The sequence below is a fragment of the Equus caballus genome, chromosome 7 (genome assembly GCF_041296265.1).
Source record: "Equus caballus isolate H_3958 breed thoroughbred chromosome 7, TB-T2T, whole genome shotgun sequence".
Lineage (NCBI taxonomy): Eukaryota > Metazoa > Chordata > Mammalia > Perissodactyla > Equidae > Equus > Equus caballus.
In genome coordinates, this window is record NC_091690.1 from 47,548,223 (window position 1) to 47,564,841 (window position 16,619).

Genomic DNA, 16,619 nt, shown 5'->3' on the forward strand with positions numbered 1-16,619 from the left:
TCACGCAGCACGGACGCACTTTATTTATATGTGTACATATGTATACAGGCGGCTGTACAGCGCAGGGCCCGTGGCCCCCTAGGCTATGGGCCCGGGGATGTGGAGCAGGGCGCCCCTTTTTTGGTCAGGCCTGCTGGGGGCACAGCTTCAGCAGGGCACCGGGAGGTGAGCCCCGCCTCAGGCTTGGTGGCCGGGACCAGGAGGGAAGCAGGTGGCGCTGGGGGCGCTGCGCTGCTGGGTGCACCCTTCGTCGGGGCTGGGGAGGGGGGCTGGGGGTCCGGGGAGAGCTTGGGGGAGGCTGGCTTGGAGCGAGGTCCGCTCAGCGTGGTCCGCTCCTCCACCACCTCCAGCACCCAGCGCTCCCGGCCCCGGGGGGCTTCAGGCGCCAGAGGCACCGAGGGCATGGATTCCTGCAGCCCCTTGGAGTCCGAACCTGGAGGCTGGGGGGCCTGGGCCTTGGCCCCGGGCCGCACGGGCTCTACGACAATAGGCACCGGGGGTGTGCCTGCCTCGCCCGAGCTGCTGCGCCGGCCCGTCTCGTGTTCCTGCACCGGGCTCAGCGCCGCCTTGGCCACGGCCCTGGCCGCCCCGCTCACGCCGTCCTCCGTCTGCACGCTCTGGTGTCGGGTGCCGCTGGCGTCCCTCTCCAGGGTCCGGCCTCCGGGGGTCGTGGCGCGGGGCAGGGTGCAGGCTTCGGCGCCGCCGGGGGACTCCTTCTCTTTACTCGACGCCGGCGGCCTGGGGGCGCCCTCGGGCAGCAGCGGGTCCGCGCCCAGGCTCAGGGGCGACTCCTGGCGGCCCAGGCGGCGGACCGCGACCTGCCGGGGCACGCCAGGAGCCTCAACGGCGGGGGTCTCGCCGTCCGACTCGGCGAGGCTGTGCAGCGCCAGCTCGCCGTGGAAGTCCTTGCGGAAATCCGGGTGGCCCACCTCGAGGCTGTGTTTGCGCAGCGCGCCCTTCTTGTCAGCGCCCAGAGAGGCCCCCAGCTTCTCGGCCGACTGCACGCGTTTGAGGAGCGGCGAGCGCGGGGGCTCAGCGCTCTTGGGGCGCGGGCGCACCACCGGCGGCGACGAGTGCAGCTTGGCCGGGAAGCTCTGCGTGGTGTGCGAGCTGCCCACCGTGTGGCCCGGCAGCGGCGGCGGCGAGGCCTGCGTCGGGGACGGCGTGTGAGCCAACGGCGACAGCGGGATGTTTCCCGCCGACTTGCAGCGCGCAGAGCGGTACTGGCGGTGCAGCTTGGGAGACAGGCCGTGCAGCGTGCTGGGCCGGATGTGGTGCGACGCCGACGACGCCGGCGAGTTGGGCGTACTCGAGGCCGGCGAGCTGCTCTGGGACGAGGCGCCTGCCAGAAGTGGGCGAGGGAGGCTGTAGCGCGTGGCAGGCACAGCCCCGGTCCAGGCCCCGCCCCCAGCCCAGGCCCCGCCCACACCCCACCAGGGCCACGCCCCCGCCCAGGCCAAGCCCCGCCTAGCCCCGCGCAGGCGCTGAGCCTACCTAGGTAGGCGGAGTCAGGCGTGGAGCGGTAGCTGTGGGTGGGCGAGCGTGCGGGCAGCCCGTGCGTGGGCGAGCCCGGGAGGCTGTCGCTGGACGACAGCGAGCGGTTGAGCGACGACAGCGAGCGGCTAGTGTGCAGCAGGTTCGACTGCTTCGTGATCTTGCGGAAGAGGGAGCTGCGCTTCTTGCTAGGGAACAAGGAGGGGCCCCCTACCGTTGACCCGACCGACTCCAGAACTCCCGGGTCGTCCCAAATCACGGCCGCACCCCAGCCCCTGGGACCGCCCACCCCGCCTGGCCCCTCCCTCTGCAGCGCCAACCCACCTATCAAAGCGGAAAGAACTTCCCTTAGCTCCGTCCGCTTGGCTCCTCCCACCTCAGGCCCCACCCATTCCTTTCTGGCCACTCCCCGTCCAAGCTAGAAACACCCTGCAAAACAGAACCGACCTTTTCTGGCCCCGCCCACCTGCATAGCCCCACCCCCTCCAGCTAAACCCACCTCTCAGGGCGGGAAGAAATTCACTTAACTCAGCTCTTTGGGTCCTCTCACTCAAATCCCCCTTCCTTGTCCACGACAAAATCAGTGATCAAAACAGAACACTCTCTTGGCCCCACCCACCTCTCCTAGCTCCTCCTACCTATGCGCGAAGAAATTATTTCAGGCAGCCCAGTCTCGCCTGGAAAGCTCATTCCACATAGAAATCCCTTCTCCTTGCCCCTCTCAGTCTTCTACATACGGGCATCCCAAGGTAGGTCCATCTCTGGACGGCGCCCTCTCCAGTCCACATCTGCTGGCCCTGACCACCTGCCCAGGACACTCCCACAATGCTTTTCTCCCGACCTGGGAGCCTGGCGCAGCTTCCTTTCCCAGCTCCCGCTTCTCCTTCTGTCCTCTTGAGTTTGCTCTTCATTCGGAGCACTTCCCTTCTCCTGTCCTCACCTGTGACCCTCCCACCGTAGCCCCGCCCACTTTTCAGAAAAACCACGCGTGTTCCCAGGGCCTGCTGTTTATAGCCCCGCCCGCCGCATTTGGCCCCACCCACCTCTCCTGGCCCTCCTTGGCAGAGGGCCGCTTGTTCCTCCGAGCCATTTTGCCCTTATAGCTGCTGCGCCTTGCGGGGCCGATGCGGATGGAGGTATTTTCGAAGGGAGTTGTGGTCACTGCTACCTTGTTGCCACTCTGGGGGAAGAAGGAGGGGAAACACTCTGCTGGAGGCTGCTCAGGCAGGCCCAGCTCCCCAGGATCTCCCTACCAACCCTCCAGTATGCTCCCTCCTCTGCACTCACCTTAAGGATCAGTTCAACCACCTCAGGATGCACCATGCCATGCACGGGCTCCCCGTTCACGTGGGTGATGAGGTCCCCGGCACAGAGCCCCGCCTCCTGGGCTGGGCCCCCCTCCTCCACGTGCTGGGTACAAGGCACACCACCGGGGTACGGTTAACAGGATTGGTGACAAGGAAAGCTCCCTACGCTTATGTGCCAGACACCTAGGTCTGCACGCACGGTAATCCTAACACCTTATGAAACAGCAATTATTCTCCCCATTTTACAAATGAAGAAACAGGCTCAGAGAGGGCAGTGACAGCGCGGGTCACAGAGGAGATTCCTCCAGGCTTCCTGGCTCCAGAGGTTGAGCTGTCCCTCATCCCTGGGGGGGACTTCTCTCCCTCCTACCCCACCCTGGGACCCAGACCCCACCCGTGAGTGCTCACCCAGACAATGTGTTGGACACTGTAGACGTCTGAGTCACCCATGTAGACGCGGATGGCACGCAGTGTGAAGCCATACTTCTTGCCAGAGCGTTGGATGGTAATGGGGGAGCGGAGCCCACTGACAGCCGGCGAGTAGTCTCGGCTGGGTGAGGAGTCCCGTGAGGACGGGTTGGAGGAGAGAGATCGTGGGGACATGGGGCTAGCCAGGGGTGAGCTTCCATGGGGCTCCACTGCAGACACAGAACCACGGTCAGAGTCAGGGCCCGCGGGACAGCTCTCCAGCCTCTGTTCCTCCCTCCTCTCAAGTCAAACAAAGTCCCAGGGCTCTCATTGGTTCGTCCCAGAGCCAATCACAGCCCATGGCCAAAATACAGTGTTTTCATTGGCCAAATTCTGGCACAAATGAGGGCAGCTCTTCCCCCCGCCAGGTGGGGCCCTGATCACCTGCAGGAATCATGACAGACAAGGCAGTGGCAGAGGCTGACTTGATGACTTTGCCCCCGGTTCGAGAAGGTCTCTTCTCTACCGCAGGCTCCCCTGACAGCTGTTGATGCCGTGCTCGGCGCAGAACCAGGTCATTGGTGGCCCGAGGGCCTGAGGTGTCTCCATCCTTCGACGGTGGGCAGATGTCGCCTGGGCGTGAGCGATCAGCTGCAACAGAGCAGAGGAGTTAGGGGTCAGTCCAAGGCCACGGACTTCCTGCATGCTGTTCCCTTTGCCTGGAATGCTTTTCCCACTTCTCTCCCTTCCTGGAACGTGAATTTCATGACAGCAGGTGACATATGCATCCACCACAGCTCCTGATACAGATAAGTGTTCAAATATATTTGACTGACTGAGCGTGGAATACGGGGTGTTCCTCATGTTGATGAGAATCCCAGGTTGGGGTGTGTACATGAGATCTTGCATAAACAGTACCAGGGTCATTGAATGCTTAATATATGGCCGCAAGGGAATTGGGGAAGGCGGCAGCAGGGGGCACTCACTGGCCTCAGGGTCCCCGGCGCTGGGGGTGCCATCCTCTTGAGCTGTCTCTTTGGGGGCCCGTGCATCCAGCGAGCCTGGGGGGTCAGAGGTGGGCCGGGGAGGCCTGCGCAGCCGGGCCTCATCCTCGTCCTCTTGGGGGGCGCTGAACCGGCTGGGCTCCAGCAGCGCAGAGAATCGGCGGCGCGCGCCCAATGGTGGACTGGCCTCCCCCTCCAGGAAGGTGGCCTCCGACGCCGAGAAGCGCTTACTGAGCGAAGGGGCCGTGGTCATAGGAGACACGCCCCTTTGGGCCCCGCCCCCGAACCCAGACCTGCCCCTGCTCACATCTCGGGGGAACCCCCTCTCCAGGTCTTCTCGCGGAGGGTCAGGCCACCCAGGCCCTCCCGCTTGCCGGCCACCTTCTCCTCTGGGCCCTTGGCACTCGGCTCCCGCTTGCTGGCCCCCGCTGCCGCCACGGGGGTCTTGGGCTCGTGCTGCGACAGCTGCTCCATACTGCTATACACCTGCAAGCGCGGGTCGGGGGATGGTGGGAGACAAGTCAGGCCCCCAGGTCCCGCCTTCGCTCCCGCGCCAATCAGCTTCCCGCTACTGGACTAGCCCAAGCCACGCTCCGCCCTCCCAAGGCCTGACCCCGCCCAATTCGGGACTGTCCCCCCACCAACTACAATTCTTCAGCTCAGGCCCTACCCCACAGTTAGGCCCTGCCCCGCCCATGCCCTGAAGAATCTGCTCTCCTTCCGCCCCATCTTCCCAGGCCTCACCTAGTTATGCGCACCCTCGCCCAGGCTGGGCCCTGCACCCCTAAATGCTGCTCCTCAAAGCAAGACCTTGTCCCGCCCCAGCCGGTCATCCTCTCCATCCCCAGGTCCTGACCCCGCCCCGTCTGACCTAGCCCCGCCCCACTGTGGCCCCTCGTTTCCACAACTGACCAGGTTCTGGTTAGATTCCACATAATGCCAAAGGCCTGTCCCAAGACCCCCATGCTGCCTGCCCCCAGGCCCCATCACTCCCAGATCCCCGATCCCTCAGACTGAGACCTTGGGAGGGGTACCCTGCTCCCGCAGCCTCCTCAGCCCGGCCCCGCCCAGGTCCCGCCCCCGGCCTCGCCTCGCCCCTGGCCCGGCCTCGGCCCACCTTGCTGAAGCGCGGGGAGCAGGAGGAGAACTGGCGGATCTCCACAGGCTCCTCCTCCGTCGTGTCATCTTCATCGTAGGAGTTCACGTGGTGATACCTGTCTGAACGGGCTGCGGAGGGCGGGGGCCGTGACCGCGAGCAGGGTCCGCACCTCGGATCACGCCCTGCGGGAGCCACGCCCCAGCCCCTGTGTGGGATCTGATTCAGGCCCCGCCCCCTGGCTGGGACCAATCCCCCCCGCCCCCCCCCACGCCTCCAAGGAGGCCTCACCCCCAACCCCGCCCGGGCCGCCCTCCACCTGGCTCGTCTCAGCCAGCCCGCCCCCTCACCTCGCTCCAGGTCCCAGCACTGGCCCCTAGCCCAGGCCCCGCCCAGCTTTAGGAGTCAGCCCTGTCCAGGCCCCGCCCCTACCCCGCCTCGCTTCTTACAGCGTTCTCGGACCGAGCCCCGCCCCTACACAGGCCACGCCCCCCACTCTCAGCACCCCTGCCCCGCCGCCCCCCAACCCCGAAGTCTGGGACGCTGGTCTCCTCTGCAGCTGAGTCCCTTCTCCCCGGATCCCGCCCCCTGCCTCGCTCACTGTCGAAGTAGCTGGTGTCGTCCTCGGACTCCAGGTGGGGGATGAACTCGGCCTTCTGCCTCAGCAGCCCCGTCCAGTCCAGATCTCGAAAGAAACTGTGCTGCTTCACCTCAAAGGCACCGCCTGGGGAGGAAGGGACCGGGGCGCGGGCAGGGAATTGCAGCCACAGCTGATGGCCAGCCCCGCAGCCCAGAGCCCCACCCCTGTCTTCCACCCCAGGGCCACCCCCCGCTCCCTGACGACGGGTCGCCAGCCCTCAGCTTCTCTGCGCAGCAGCCCCCTTACCTGCCCCGAGCCGGACTAGGGGGTTGGTCTGCAGGAGGCTGGATATCAGGAGCTGCGCGTCCGTGGGCAGGGCCTCCTCCCCCTCGGGCCACAGGATGTCGTCTGCAGAGAGAGGGGGGGCTGGGGGTCGCTTTTGGAGTCCACGGGGCCCTGGGCCTGCCCGTGTCCCCAGGCCCCCAGCCTGCCCACTGCGGAGGCACGCACCACTGATGACCTGTCCAAACAGCTCTTCGGGCGTGTCTCCGAAGAAGGGCACGCAGCCCACCAGGAACTCATAGAGAATGATGCCCATGGCCCACCAGTCCACCGGCTTGCCGTAGCCCTGGCGCAGGATGACCTCGGGTGCGATGTACTCTGGGGTCCCACACACCTGGGGGCAGGCCGTCAGCCCGCGCCCTGGCTGCAGGAGGGCCTCGAGGGGGAGCCGCGCCCCCCATCAGGCCCTGGGCCCGCGGTCCGGCCGGGTCACTCCACCCGCGGTGACCCCCGCGCCCGCACACACACCTGTTTGTCCAGGAACTCCCGGGCGTCCTTCTCGATGTGGCCTTCGTACAGGTTGGTGGTGAGGCTCATGAGCCCCATCTTGGAGAGGCCGAAATCCGTGAGCTTGATATGCCCCATGGAGGTGATGAGGAGGCTGCAGACAAGGCCGGGGGCTCAGAAGCGAGGCCCATCCGGGACACTCCCGGCCCTTCCCTGCTGGGGCCTCCCGCGGGGCAGGGCGGAGGGACGGGGAAGCTCACTTGTCGGGCTTGAGGTCGCGGTGCACGATGCCGTAGTTGTGCAGGTACTCGAGCGCCAGCACCGTCTCTGCGAAGTACATGCGGGCCATCTCCACCGGCAGCGCCCCGATGTTCTTCAGCAAGGTGGCGCAGTCGCCCCCTGCCGGCGAAGGAGCAGGCCCGTTGAAGAGGGAGGCACCTGGCTAGGTGCGCCGTGGCACCAGGTCCTCGCCTCACGCTGCCCCCATTTTACAGGGAAGGACAAGTGAAGCTCAGAGAGGGGCCTCCGTCTCCGCGGGTCACACGGGGAGTGCCCTCTACCAGGCTCCTCTCTGCCTCTTAGCCATCCTCCAGGGCTGGTATGAGCTGACACTCAGAGAGAGGCTGGGTCAGGCAGGGAGATGAGGGTGGAGGTGAGATTCGGTCAGGACCCAGCCTGCCTGCTTATCGACTGAGTCTGGGAGCACGGCCCTCGATCTCCTGGGGTTAAGTTGTGAGGGTTTGGGGGGCCTTGAAATGTAGATTCCTGGCCCCCACCAGGTTTACTGCAAGCAGCATCTCCCTCAATATCCATTCCTCCTTTTTCTCCCAAGGCCCAGATTTCCTTCCTGGTGCAGCAGCTGGGTCAGCTTGTAACTCAAATTGCTCCAGTGAGTCAGCCCTCAGACATTTCCCTCTATTTTCACAAAAATTGCTAAACTCGTAGGATGTGAACTGGGATCTGCTGAATGGCAACCTTGCCTGTCTAGAGGGAATTCCACACGTGGGAGAGCAGAGCCAAGAGTTGGAGAGATTCATGATGACATAGTTTGAGCACCTAGATACAGCCATTCCTGAAGGTGACATTGATTTTTTGATCACGTCAATAAGTTTCTTCTTTCCTTTTTTGTTTTCCTTGAGCCAGATTTAGGTGGGTGTCAGAAACTGACAAATCAGACTCTCTGAGGGTGGGGCCCAGGACTCTGCATTTGGCTACAACCCCAGGTAATCCTGACACACACTTATGGTAAGAACCAAGCTGAACTGACTTTCAAATAAGACTTGGGGGCTTGGCCATACTCAGGAGGTCCTGAGCATACACATCTACTGAGATCCACGAAAGAGATCTCAATTCTGCCCACTTCTCTCCTCCTCCACATGACCTTGGACTTGTGCAGTCCCTCCATCTTGGCCTTCCTGCTTCTGTGCTCTGCATAGCAGCTAAATAGACATTCTTACCACATGAGGCAGACCATGTCAACCCTGCTTAAAGCCCGCCGGCAGCTTCCTGTTGCACACAGAATGAGATCCGGGGCCCCAGGCTCTGCGAGGCCCTGCGTGCTCCCCCAGCACTCTCTGCCCTCATCTCCCCCGCCCTCCCTCTTGCTCCTTCACTCGCTCCAGCTCCAGTGGTTTCCTCGCTGCTCCTCCAAATCCAGACACCTTCTTGTCTAAGAAACTTTGTGCTTGGGGCTCCCTCTTCCCGGTATAGTGCAGGCCTCAGAGCGGCCCCTGCCCACCCATGTCCCCAGGGCCTCCTGGAGCCTAATGGTCCTGTGGCTACCCTTACTGTAGGAAATGACCTTGTCTCCTTTGGCTTGTGTTTCTTGTTTACTGACTGTCCACACAGACCAGAATATAACCTTCACGAGGGAGAGGTGTGTCCATCTGGGACCCCATTGTGCCACTGGTGCCTGGCACTGCATGAGGCATGAGGGAGATGATGAGGGGACATCTGTTGGGTGACTGGATGGTTGCCTAAGGCTTGGGGGCAGCATAGCTGTAGCCATGAGACCGTGTGTGTCCTAAAAACCACAGGACATGGGGGAGGGGCAATGGATGGATTCATATTTGGGTGAACGTAAGCATGAAGGGATGGAGAAACAAATGAAAAAGATATACATCAGTGATTGGATGGATGGATAATAAACTGATAAACTGACGGATGAATTGTGGATGAATGGATGGAGATAGCCAGCTGGCAAGAGAAGATGGATGGATGCTGGAATGGAGGTTTGGATGAATGAATAAAAATATGGATAGTGGACGGATGGATGATGGATTAGTAAATAGATAAGTAGACATTGATGGGTTGGTGGATGGCTAGTAGGTGGTTGAATAAATAAATGGATGAATGAATGACTAGATATAAGAAAAGACGGTTGGTGAACAATAGATGTACAACACAAGGAATGAACCCCAGTGTAAACTATGGTCTTTAGTTAATAACAATGGTTCATCAGCCAATATTGGTTTATCAGTCATAACAAATGGACCAACTAACACAAGATGTAAGTAACAGGGGAAAGTGTGTGGGGGGACTCAATGTAATTTCCAGTCAATTTTTCTATAAACCTAAAACTGCTCTAAAAAATGAAGTCTATTAATTAAAAAAAATAGATGTGGGGCCGGCCCGGTGGCGTAGCGGTTAAATGCGCACGTTCCACTTCGGCGGCCCGGGGTTCGCCGGTTCGGATCCCGGGTGCAGACATGACACCGCTTGGCAAACCATGCTGTGGCAGGCGTCCCACATATAAACTAGAGGAAGATGGGCACGGATGTGAGCTCAGGGCGTCTTCCTCAGCAAAAAGAGGAGGATTGACAGCAGTTAGCTCAGGGCTAATCTTCTTCAAAAAAAAATAATAATAAAAAATAGATGTAAAATGGATAAACAGATACATGGATAGACAAACAGATGGAAAATCAACTGGATGGATGACTGGGTGGAGAGATGGCGCGTGGACGTACATGGAAAGATGCAAAGACAGATGGATCAGCAAATGAATAGATGGAAGGAGGGATGAATGGATGGATAATTGGACAGCTATATCTATATGGAATGAAAGGAAGACAGATAGAGAAGCCAATCGGTGGCTGGATATAGATAAACAGATGCAATGGATGATCACTGACTGGATAGATAAACAGGTGGATACACACACAGGTGGGCAGTCAGTATGGTGACTGGGCCTCAGGCAGGCCACTCAGCACCCCAGACCAGCGTGCATCCGCCCCTCTTCCCCGCAGCCCCGCAGGCAGCCACACCTTCCACATACTCCATGACCATGCAGAGGTGGCGCCGGGTCTCGAAGGAGCAGAACATGCCGACCACGAAGGGGTTCTCCGCGAAGGTGAGGATGTCGCGCTCCACGAAGGCCTGCTGGATCTGGTTGCGGAGGATCAGGTTCTGCTTGTTGATCTTCTTCATGGCGAAGCGCTGCCGTGTGTCCCGGTGCCGCACCAGGTAGACGGCCCTGCAGGGGGAGAGAGCGAGGACCGGCCGTCACCTCCGAGACACCCGGCCTCCGCCACCCTCCCCCCGCCAGAGCCCCGGGTGGCTCACCCGTAGGCACCATTGCTTATGAGCTTGATGGTCTCAAAGTCATTCTCTCCAGGTGGTTTCTTAGCCTTCGTGGTGGTGCTGCGGCCCTGCAGGAGAAAGATGGAGACCACCACCATCATCATCATAAGATTGAGAGTCTTGCTACTCCATTTTACACATGGGAAAACTGAGGCACGGGGAGGTCCTTCATCCAAGTGCCACAGTGAGGGAGTAACAAAGTCGGGACTTGAACCCAAAACCGTCTGACTCTGAAGCTGTATTCCTAACTTCTTTCCATTACGAAAGAAGCCCACAAAATGGAGAATCTCTCTAATATATAAAGAGTTCCCAGAAATAAATAACAACAACCCTAGCAATTGAAGAGAAAAAATAGGCAAGCTATGTGAACTAGAATTAGAGCTCTTCACCATTGAAAAGATGAACTTCACATATAATGACAGAAGGACAAATTGAAACTATTCTCAAGATACCACTTTTTACCTAGCAGATTGGTAAAAAGAAATCCAAAAGGCTGGCACACTCTGTGGGCAAAGCTGTGGGGAAACAGGTACTTTCATGCCTTGCTGTTGGGAGTGTAAATTGGTTCAACCCCCATGGAAGGTACTTTGCTGTGTATCATAACTACAAATGCATGTTCCCTTTGACGCAGCAATTTCACCTCTGCATTGATGCTACAGATATGCTTGCACAGGTGAAAAATGACATATGTAGTATCTTGCTCATTGCAACATTGGAAACAATCCATATGTTAATCTATAGGAAATTGGTTAAATAAACATGAGGGGTATCTGTAATGAGGAATATTGTGCCACTGTCAAAAAGGAATGAGGACTCTCTCAGTACAGTGATTCAGACAGTTCTGAAAAGGATTATATTAAGCAGGAAAAAAGCAAGGAACAATATGTACTGCACGCTTTTGTGTAAAAAAAAGTGGCAAAACAGAGCTATCTGATCATATTTGGGGGGTGCTCAGCAGCACATACACTAATAATATCTGGGGGATGTAGGGAGATGGGGGCCAAGAGTGGGCATAAGTTTTTTGCTGTATACCTTTTTTGAAAAGTATTTTTCTTTTTCTCAGGGACAAAGAGATTTATTTCATAAATTCTATACAAAAAGACCTATGAGATATAAAAATATTGAACTTGTATGCTCCTAAGAACGTAGCCTGATGCAAAAATTGACAGAATTACTGGGAGAAATTGCTCAAAACAAAGATTTAACACATCTCTCTCAGAAGCTATTAGCTCGATCAGGCCCCTCCCCCCAAAAATGAATAGGGAGATGGAAGATTTGAATCACTCAATTAACAAGTTTGCTTGAATGGAATTATGTAGAATCCTACAAATGACAATTAAAGATAAATACCTTTTTAGTGTTTTAGACTTTTGAGTGATGTCATTCCATTACCTATTCAAGAAATTAAACAAACGGCATGTGTAGTGAGATTCTTTTCAATATATACAGCATATATAAAGGAAAGATGTGTGTGTGTGTGTGTGTGAACTCACAGACACAATCTGAAACAAAGGTCACAAGCTCAAGCGCCTTCAGGGGCCAGGCAGGCCAGGTGGAGGCCCCGGGTGACTAGGGGGCAGGTGCCCCATATCTTAGGGAAACCCCCACTCAATGCCAGCTGGTTCCACTACAGTGGTGTCAGAATTTCTGATTTTTCAAAAGAAGGCTCAAACCTAGATTTTGAGGGAAAATATTCTGATTTCTATATTTTGCTTCAAATTTTTGAAACACCAGGCAGTTCAGAGCAAACATGTGTGTGGCTGTCATGGCAAGTGGCCTCCACTGGACAAGCAGAACACCTGCCAAAGTGTGGTCGGCCTGGGGCAGGATTGTGGCAATATTCACTATGCTGAGCTGTCAACGCAGAGACACTCAACCCACTCGAAACCCCACACAGGGCTCCTCGATCAATTAGACAGAACTACCACACGACCCAGCAGTTCTGCTCCTGGGTCTATACCCCAAAGAACTAAAACAGTTGTTCCAACCAATACTCGTACACAAACGTTCACAGCAGCACTATTCACACAGTCGCCAGAAGATGGACACGACCCCAGTGCCCGCCAGTGGACGGTGGACAGATGAACCCGGCCCACCCCGCCGGCGGAATGGTGTCCAGCCAGAAGGAGGAAGGAAGCTGTAATTCAGGCCACACACTAATGAGCTCTGAGAACATCACGCCAGACACGAGAGGCCACAGGGTGAATGTGAATTTATACAAAATATCTAGAAACTTATATGAAATACAAATTCATGTGAAATGTATATGAAATATCCAGAATAGGCAAATGCACAGACAGAAAGCAGATCTGCGGTCGCCAGGGGCTGACAGGAGGGGGGATGGGGAATAGCTGCTTAAATGGGTACAGGGATTCCTGTCGGGGTGATGCGACATTCTGGAACCAGATGGAGGTGACAGCCGTACATCGTAAGTGGACTGAATACCACTGAATCGTTCATTTTAAAACGGTCAAAATGACATATCTTATGTTATGTGTAGTTTACTAGGAAGAGAAAAAAGGTCACGGAGGAAAAGCCATTAGAAACCCATTTTACAGATGGGGAAACTGAGGCTCGGGGTGACCGAGAGATCCACCCAGCCTCCACAGAGCCAGGAGGCGAGCCCAGCCTGTCGGGCCAAACAGAGTGCCGACCGCTGGGCCACCTGGCCTTACCTCGGAGAGGTCGTCCTGCTCCGGCGTGTTGGAGCCCCCGCTGTCCTGCTCCTCCCGGTGCACCACGTCTAGGGAGGGACCAAGGGTGAGCGGGGCCTGAGGTCTGGGGTTCGCCCACAGCCCCCCCGTGTCCCCCGGCTGGCACCTGGAAAGGGGTCACGGGCGAGACCCAGCTGGCGGATGATGTATCGGGGGATGTCGGTCTTGACCAGGTGGCCCTCCTTGGCGTGGCCCTCGGCTGCCTCCAGCAGGTGGTAGAATTCCTCGGGGTTGAACTCCTGAGGCAGGTCAGAGAGGGGCTCACGGACGTTCGGGGGGCGCCCACCCGCCCAGCCCCGCCCGCGCCCAGGCCCCTCACCAGGCACTCGAGCAGCCTCGCGGGGCGCGAGATGATGATGAGCAGCTTCTTCACCAGCTGAGTGACGAAGGCCACCTCCAGGCTCTCGGAGCGTTCATAGGCCTGGGGGCACAGCGGCGGCGGGGGGGGCTCACCAGTGCCGCCCCTCCACCAGGCCCCTCTCCCAACCCCTCTGGGCACACACTGCTGCTGCTGTCCCATTTTGTAGGAGAGGAAACTGAGGCCCGGGCAACCCAGGAAAAACAATGATGACGATATGATCCTAGCAAACACCGTCCTAAAACCCTCACTCAATTTCTCTTCAAAACAGGCCGACGCAGAATCCCTCTGCCTGGCATGCTCTCCCCTCCCATCCCTGAGTGGTTCCCTACTTCCCCTCCTTCAGAGCTCAGCTCGGTTGTCACTTCCTCACGGAGGCCTGCTCTGACCCCCCACCTCAATCTAAAACTGCAGCCCGCCTCCTGGCAGCCCCCTCAAATGCCAGCCCTCCACGGCCCCTTTCTTCTATCACATGAGTCCCCTCGGAACACGCCGTGTATTAATTTCTCCATCACATCTCTCAGGCCAAGAGGAAGAAGAGGCGACGAGGTGCTCGCCTTGGGCATCAAAACCCTCAGGCCTCAAGACAACTAATATTTTAATGCAATATTTGAAAAAAATCAGAATTCATGCAAAAACTCCATGATAAACAAAATAGTAAACTTTAAATAGAACCAGGATCCCAGCCGGCTGTGCCACGTCAGACTGGAGCTTGAAGCAAAAGGAAAAGTGAGCAGTAACCTATCTGTGTTTTTCAAATGCCTAGTGGCTTTAATGAAAATATTATTATTGATGAGTTTGTTTCCATTAAAACCAGGAAAGCATAAGTATAACAAATTCTGGTTTAATTATAAACAAAATTTTAAAGTTAAAATAATGTTGTTTTAATACATCTGCTTTTCAATTTTCTCAATAAGTACTTTAATGTTCTGAGGGGAAAAAATGAATCACTTGCCTTATCCTAGTCCCGGCTGTGTTTTATTTTATTTCCAGGTAAAAATTTTGGAATTTTATTTGTTCATTTGATTTCCAGCTGACTCTCCAGCTTCTAGCCCAGTGCTGGGCCCATAGTAGGTGCTTAATAAATATTTGTGGAATTAATGAATGAGTGAATCCCATTTTTATAGCAAAAGGACTGAGGCACAGAGAGGTTAAGTGACTTGGCAAAGGCTGCACAGCAAGTAAGTGATGAGCTGGATGTGAATCCAGGCCATCTGGAATCTGTGCTCTTAACTCCTACACACCTAGTGGCAGGGTCCAGACTCAAACCAGATCTGATGCCAAAGCCCATACTGACCCCAAAGTACTACCCTCTGGGTCTGGACAGAGGGCCTGGAGCCCAGAACCCCATATTCTGGTCCTTGTGTGCTTTTCCAATCTCATCTCCTCAAGACAGTACAATTACTTGGCCTCTGTGCTCCTGGAATTTCCCAGGCTGCCTTGTCACCTCAGGGCCTTTGCATGTGCTGTTAACCCTGCTCAGGACACATTCCCCCTGGCTTTTCTCATAGCTGTCGCCTCCTCATTATTCTTGTCCCATTTCAACGTCACCTCCTCCAGGGAGGCCTCCTGGACCTTGCAAGGGAGGCCCTGACACTCCATCCAGTTGTCCTGTTCTTTTGCTTCATAGCCCTGAACATCAGCTGAAATCATCAAATTCCTTGATTTGTTGGTTTCCACGTTGCCCTTCCATCTCCCACACTAGACTCTCAACCCCAGGGGGGGCAGGAATATTGCTCTGGTTTCTTCACTGCTGTGTTCCCAGCGCCCCAGCACACAGTTGGTGTTCAATAAATGCTCTCCATGATCATCGACTTGAATGAGGGGGGGAGGGCATTATCCTGTTTACTTTCATTTATTAATTTAGTTATCCATCCATTGAGCCAGCATTTACTGAGCACCTACTGTGTACTGGACACCGAAGAAACGGCCAACTTCACTCCCCACCTGCGGGGCTGACACTTGAGTAGGCGGGACAAGAAATAAGATCAGCAAAACTACGCCTTATGACGGCTGGGTGCCAAGTGCCAAGGAGAAAGCTAAGGAGAGGGTGGGAGGCGAGCTGGGCCCGGGTCTGAGGTGTGAACTAACTCGGAGGCCGCCCGCCAAGATCCGGGCGCACTCACGTCCTGCAGCAGCTTCTCCAGGTTCTCCTGCAGCTCGTAGAAGTAGACGGTGGTGATGAGGCCGTCGCGGGACTTGGCGAGGCAGTCGCGCGCCAGCTCGATGATCTGGTGGTGGATGAAGCTGAGCACGCCGTCGGCCAGCGGCAGCACGCTGTCGGGCTCGTAGGCGCGGGCGAAGTCGCGCAGCTTCTCCTCCATTTGCGCAGTGGCCTGCGTGGGCGACCGGACAGGGCGGCGGTGCGGGCGCGGGGCGGCTCGCCGGCCACCAGGGGGCGCGCGGGGCGGAGGCTAGCGGGCGCGCCCCCCGCGAGCCCCCCCACCCGGCGCTCACCTTGGGGAAGCGCTCCTTGTAGACGTGGTTCATCATCACGATCTCGTTGTCGTAGGAGGAGGGGGAGCGCCCGGGGCTGCGGGGAGAGGAGCCCACCGGTCCAGCGCGCCGCCTGCGACACGGCTTGGGCCGGGACCGGGGGACCCGCGGGGCCGCCGGCGGGGAGAGTCCGCGCCGCCCACCTGAGGCTCCGCGAGCGCGGGCGCACGGCCGGGGAGCGGCGGCCGCCATCCTCGTCGGTGATGCTCTCGGTGCTGCCAAAGTGCTTGGAGAGGAAGTGCAGCTCGTCCACGGTGGGCTGGTAGGGCAGCTGGTGCAGGCGCTCCTGGGAGGAGCAGGAAGACTGCGGGGAGGGGCGGGGCCGGGGTCAGACCGCCGCGGCCCCCCACGGCTCGGGCGGGACCCCGGGCTGGGACTCCCGGGGCGGGCGGGCCACTGGGCAGGGCCGGGAGCGGGTCTGGACTTAGGTTCCTTGGATCCCTGGACTCGGGTTGGGGACTCCTGGCGACAGACAGGGGGACAGGGACACAGATGACAATGACACAGACACGGAGGTGGCCAGAGGGAGCCTGCTAAAACCCTCCTCTGTTCAGAAGCCCCCTTGGCTCCCGCGCTCAGGGTGACCGGCGAAGTCCGGCATGATCTGGTCCTGTCTCCCCGCCAGCACCTCCTCCCACTTACCACCCCACCCCCCACTTGCTCTGCTCCAGCTGCACAGGCCTCCTTGATGGTCCTTGAACAAGCCAGGCACGCTCCTGCCTCAGGGTCTTTGCACTGACTGTTCCCTCTGCCTGGAGCCCATCTACTATGGATCACTCCTCCTTCACATCTCT

The 16,619-nt window shown here is 57.8% G+C and overlaps 1 protein-coding gene across 4 annotated transcripts in view; it reads right to left on the minus strand.

The window, feature by feature from the left end:
- The window catches only part of MAST1 (microtubule associated serine/threonine kinase 1), a 27,032-nt gene continuing 10,413 nt past the window's right edge, over positions 1–16,619 (minus strand). For 2 of the 4 annotated variants that reach the window (XM_023645305.2, XM_023645304.2), the window contains 22 exons: positions 15,969–16,129; positions 15,787–15,862; positions 15,456–15,665; positions 13,291–13,392; positions 13,078–13,210; positions 12,933–13,000; positions 10,240–10,325; positions 9,942–10,150; positions 6,939–7,077; positions 6,700–6,832; positions 6,400–6,565; positions 6,196–6,297; positions 5,911–6,033; positions 5,331–5,440; positions 4,521–4,699; positions 4,196–4,443; positions 3,654–3,860; positions 3,210–3,439; positions 2,782–2,904; positions 2,538–2,674; positions 1,495–1,682; positions 1–1,342 (listed from right to left, as the gene is read on the minus strand). In XM_023645305.2, the coding sequence (XP_023501073.1) occupies positions 84–1,342; positions 1,495–1,682; positions 2,538–2,674; positions 2,782–2,904; positions 3,210–3,439; positions 3,654–3,860; positions 4,196–4,443; positions 4,521–4,699; positions 5,331–5,440; positions 5,911–6,033; positions 6,196–6,297; positions 6,400–6,565; positions 6,700–6,832; positions 6,939–7,077; positions 9,942–10,150; positions 10,240–10,325; positions 12,933–13,000; positions 13,078–13,210; positions 13,291–13,392; positions 15,456–15,665; positions 15,787–15,862; positions 15,969–16,129 (4,389 nt within the window). In that variant the 3' untranslated portion in view covers positions 1–83. Of the gene's footprint in view, positions 1,343–1,494; positions 1,683–2,537; positions 2,675–2,781; positions 2,905–3,209; positions 3,440–3,653; positions 3,861–4,195; positions 4,444–4,520; positions 4,700–5,330; positions 5,441–5,910; positions 6,034–6,195; positions 6,298–6,399; positions 6,596–6,699; positions 6,833–6,938; positions 7,078–9,941; positions 10,151–10,239; positions 10,326–12,932; positions 13,001–13,077; positions 13,211–13,290; positions 13,393–15,455; positions 15,666–15,786; positions 15,863–15,968; positions 16,130–16,619 lie in introns of all 4 variants that reach the window. The other 2 variants (XM_023645303.2, XM_023645302.2) reach the window with 1 other exon arrangement.